This window comes from Coregonus lavaretus (genome assembly GCF_964263955.1).
Source record: "Coregonus lavaretus genome assembly, chromosome: 13".
NCBI lineage: Eukaryota > Metazoa > Chordata > Actinopteri > Salmoniformes > Salmonidae > Coregonus > Coregonus lavaretus.
The window spans coordinates 18,330,445-18,335,311 of NC_140000.1; the positions used below are offsets into that span (position 1 = coordinate 18,330,445).

The 4,867-nt window shown below is 42.3% G+C and overlaps 1 protein-coding gene across 1 annotated transcript; it reads right to left on the bottom strand.

Annotated features, from left to right (window-relative positions):
• Nucleotides 1-242: 242 nt before the first annotated feature.
• On the bottom strand, nucleotides 243-4,619 carry LOC311139949 (zinc-binding protein A33-like; the record flags this gene model as incomplete). Its single annotated transcript, XM_084174946.1, has 6 exons — nucleotides 243-811; nucleotides 1,090-1,198; nucleotides 1,568-1,594; nucleotides 3,347-3,580; nucleotides 3,922-4,017; nucleotides 4,554-4,619. 6 exons carry the CDS (start codon nucleotides 4,617-4,619, stop codon nucleotides 243-245), a joined length of 1,101 nt encoding a protein of 366 aa, XP_084031072.1.
• Nucleotides 4,620-4,867: the final 248 nt, after the last annotated feature.

Genomic DNA, 4,867 nt, shown 5'->3' on the forward strand with positions numbered 1-4,867 from the left:
GAGCCCATCCTCCTATAGCTCCACCCACCAGCCTCCACTGGTAAATGTAAATGCGTATCATAAACTCATTGGATTTTTTAACTGATACAATTTACATCATGCTTCCAGGCCAGCTATGAAATTATACAGGAAAGATACACTGTATAAAACAAACCATTTCCAAATGCTATCTATCCTTCCACCACATCCCCAAACAGAATATACTCCAGTCGAACCTTGGTTCTCCTTGGTTTTCCAAACTCTCATATAGAGGGGCTAAAGAGGTTCAGGGGACCAAGGTTCCTCCCATCGTCCGTGTCACAAGGGTTATAGAAGGGGATCAGCGGAACGAACACTGTTTCCATGGAGAATGTGTACAGCGGCGTCATGGTAACAGCGTTATAGAACGCTACTTCCTCCTTCTCACAGTCTAAGAACACTCCGATCCGGACGGGCCTGATGGACACTGGGACCTTGGTGGGTTTGGGGTCTGTACAGGCCAAGATGGCCCCTCCCTTCAGGGACAGGGTCCAGAGACCGCTGCTGGTCCCGCTGGAGTCCATCTCCCCCCTGTGGACATCCTCCCTGGCCACACCCACCCGCCATGCTGTCTTGCGGCCCACCTCCACTTCCCAGTAATGGCGTCCGGTGATGAAGCCTTCTCGGCCCATTACACTGTAGTAGTAGTGGAAGCGGCGGGGGTTGGGTGGCTGCTCCTCCTCCGAGGCCTTGGGGATAACTTTGTCGTCCTCGAACCACACGGAGGTGCAGCTGGGGGAGAGGGTGAGGAGGGGGTGGGCTGTCTCTGGGTCAAAGGTCACTTCAGTGATGTCTGGGGGGGGGGGGGGGGGGGGCTCAGGTGAGATGTATTGTTGTAATCTAGAATGGTCTAATGGTATATATGTAAGTACATCCCTAGGAATGTAAAAACCAGATATACCGGTACATTAGCACTATGTCACTAGAAGACAGAGAGAGAGAGAGAGCGAGAGAGAGAGAGGGTGCTATACATGGTTAATCTCTTTAATTCAGCATTATACTCATTGTATAACAATACTATAACAATTCTATAACAATACTAATGTAACAGAAAGATACGATGTGCATTACTTGGATAGAGGCAGCTCTTCATGTGTTTCCATATCCTGTACTGGATGGGCCCCACAAAGTGTGCTGATCGCACCTCCACATCCACCTGTGGAGGGGGAATGAAAGCCACCTGGGACCTGCAGGGAGAGGGGGATGAGAGAGGGAGAGGTGCAGGGGAGGAGGAGTGCAAAGATGAATGAGAAAGTGATCGAAAAGAAGGACAGGATTATGTTTTTTGTGAAAGGATTGGGAAATGAGTGAGAAAGAGAGAGAGGGTAGAGAGAGTGAAGAAAGAAAGTGGGATGCCAAAGAGAGAACGAGAGGATAGAACGAGTGGAGAGAAGAAAAGGGGGATACCAACGAGAGGAGAGAGAGAGAGAGAGAGAATGGGATGCCAAAGATGCAATTTGAGAGATTATGGCCGATCAGGAGAAGGGAGTGATTTGTGATACGAGAAATAGATGGAGACATAATCAGTTAAATAATTAAATATAATCACTTGCCTTTTCAAGAGGTCTTGAATCTCCTTCAGAGAGAAAAAAGGAGTGGTCATTACAGTAGTGAAAGACTTAAATCACTCAAAGCAACATAGCACACAACAGTGTATTTGTTCAACTGATAAAAGTGTCCAATAAAAATACATATTACATTTGTTTTCCATCAGAAAACAAATCAGAATTGTGCCCAAATGAACACAATATGCAGTTGATATTCTCTCTCAGTCATTGTTTGGTGCCAAACCTCAGCTAGTACTCCAGGACTGCACTGTGGTGCTTTTTGTCCGCCAACCTTTTAATGAGAAATTGATTTAGACCAACGAAAGCAGGCAAGTAGACTATTTAGCCAATCAATTACTTTGATTGATCAAATTAGTGCCAGAAGAGAAGGCAATAAGCTGACGCGGTGGTCCTAGAGGACTGCAGCTTTGACATCAATGTGCCGGCGTAGGCTAGCTGTTGTGGAGGCTGATAGCAGCATCCAGTAGATTCTGTGGAGGTACTCCAAGCTTCTCACTCCCCTGACCCTCCGCAATTCACTCCCTCCCTCCTGCCATTCATCACATTCTCTGTAACACTTTGCTCTCCAACCTTTCGTCATAAGACCTGAATGACGGTGTCGTAATAATGACATAAGAGATGTCATAAACAGTTATGACAGTTGGTTTTATTTTATGATTATTGACGGTTGCCAACTCTCCTCATGGAGCGCTACTGCAGTGTGCAGGCTTTAGTTCCATCCCTGCACTACATTTACATTACCATTTTAGTAATTTAGCAGACGCTGTTATCCAGAGCGACTTCTAGTTAGTGCATTCATCTAAAAATAGCTAGGTGGGACAACTATATATCACAATCATAGTAACTACATTTTTCCTCAATAAAGTAACTATCAGCATAGTCAGAGCTAGTAAGGGGGGAAAAAGTCATGCGAGTATTAGTTCATGAAAGGCTCTTTTTTTTGGGGGGGCGGGGGAGCGAGGAGGGGGTGCGAGGGGGGGTGCTGTGGGATTAAACCTTTGGTTAAACCTAATAAATAACATAAATGCAAACTAATATACACTGAGTATACAAAAGATGAAGAACATCTGCTCTTTCCATGACATAGATGCTGCTGGGTTTTTCACGTTCAACAGATTCCCGTGTGTATCAAAAATGGTCCAGCACCCAAAGGACATCCACACAACTTGACAACTGTGGGAAACATTGGAGTCAACATGGGCCAGCATCCCTGTGGAACGCTTTCGAGGACAAAAGTATTGTACACTCAGTGTATATACATTATAACCAATTTTTTCATGTTGTACCAAGTAGATTTTTCACTCTGGAATTACCTATCCAAATTTCTTCAATTGGGTTATAAGAAGAGATTAACCGGTTACAATATTGTAACCAAATGGTAACCAACTCATCAATGGTAGCCTTTCCAGGCACTTTAGTATCACACTTCTTAAGCAGATATCATTTAAGAATCAATCCTGGCAGTGAACATATAATCATTAAAAAAACAGAACACATTACCTGGAATGACATTCACTCTCACGGGTGGCCAAAAATAACAAACAGAAAGCCACGCCCCAATAGGCCACGCCCCCAACTGTCCTGATAGGCTGCCACAGCTATATTGCTCCCACCACTATGCAATGTGAATACTCATGAGGTGTTGAAAGCAATTTAGAAGCTTCCATTAAATTAAAAAAATTACATTGATCAGTCAAATTCTTTATTTGATTTCAGGCAAATTGAATAGAACAATAGCCTGCACACCCTAACTCACTCACTTTCAGCAGTTTGGGACTATCCTCCTCGGCCAGTTTGTTGTTTAGCGTGGCAATGCCTCTTTCTAGATCTCTTCCCTGCATGGCGATCTTCCTCTCTCTCTCCCTAAGCAGCTTCACCCTCTTGTCTTTCTCCTTCTTCAGTCGCTCCATGTCCAGGGTCTCCTCTTCGTCCAGGAAGCGATGGAGGTTCTGGAACTCAGCTCGGACCTCCCGTTCCAGATTATCAAAACATCTCTGAGAGATAGACAGAGGGACAGACTTTACTATTTTGTTACTATATAGTGGGTAGTAGAAGGATGCTAGCCTGGTTGGGAGAGAGATTTTTCAGCTTTAGCCAACACGCAACAATTACAGTATGTTCATTTTAATGCTAAATATGTAAATACTACAAATTATTTATCCTAACGTTGTTAGATAACATTTCCAACCAGTATCAGGCAAATTGCTTGTAATATTACTGACACACTAATACATTCACAGATTATCTTATTCAGGTTTTAATAAAATAATAAAATAAATGAATAATGAAAAGTAATTGACTGTGGTAAATAATGCATTGGCAGCCAGTACTGTACCTCTACACCAATAGACCATATGTACGTCTCTCTCTCTGCCTCCCAGCACTCGTCTACCTCATGCTTTATTCTTTTAATAGCCTGGATCAGCTTCTCCTGTAACACACACACAGACAAACATGAGGGGAGAGGAGAGAATGGAAAAAGAAAGGGAAGAGGAAAAACACAGAGAAACAATGTCAAATAGTGACAGAAGTTATTGTCAAATAGTGACAGAAGTTATTGTCAAATAGTGACAGAAGTTATTGTCAAATAGTGACAGAAGTTATTGTTAAATAGTGACAGAAGTTATTGTCAAATAGTGACAGAAGTTATTGTCAAATAGTGACAGAAGTTATTGTCAAATAGTGACAGAATAGTGACTCAAGTTATTTAACTAAATAGTAAGTTCAGCATGCATGTATTTAGATAATAGTTTTTCCTATGAGTTTAGAAGTAATTTATTTATTGAACATGATATTGTTGTGCCATTGAAAATTAACTACAAAACTGTCCCATTGATATAGTCTATTGGATTTTATGGGAGAGCATTTTTCCAAACCTAATCCCTTTCATAATTAATTAAACTTTCTATCGCCTGACTTCCCTTTAGACATAAACCCAAAGGTAAAATGATAAACTTTGCAGCTTACCTTATGGTCAGGGAGAAGGTTTTTATTGCAGTTGTTGTTGGTGTCTTTTATGTTACTTTTGTACATTCCAATTTCTCCTAACAAGACGGGAAATAAAACAAGGGACTCTTGGGAATGAAAAGAGGGAACGACAGAGGTGTAATAAAAGAGAGGGAGGCAGTAAAGAGGAAAGAGGGAGGGACAGTGACAGAGAATGGAAGGACATGGAAAGAGAAATTGATCAATCAGAGAGAGAGAAAGAGAGATAGACAGAAAGAGAGACAGATAGACAGAGAGAGACACACAGAGAGAAACCAATAGGAAGAGATACCCTC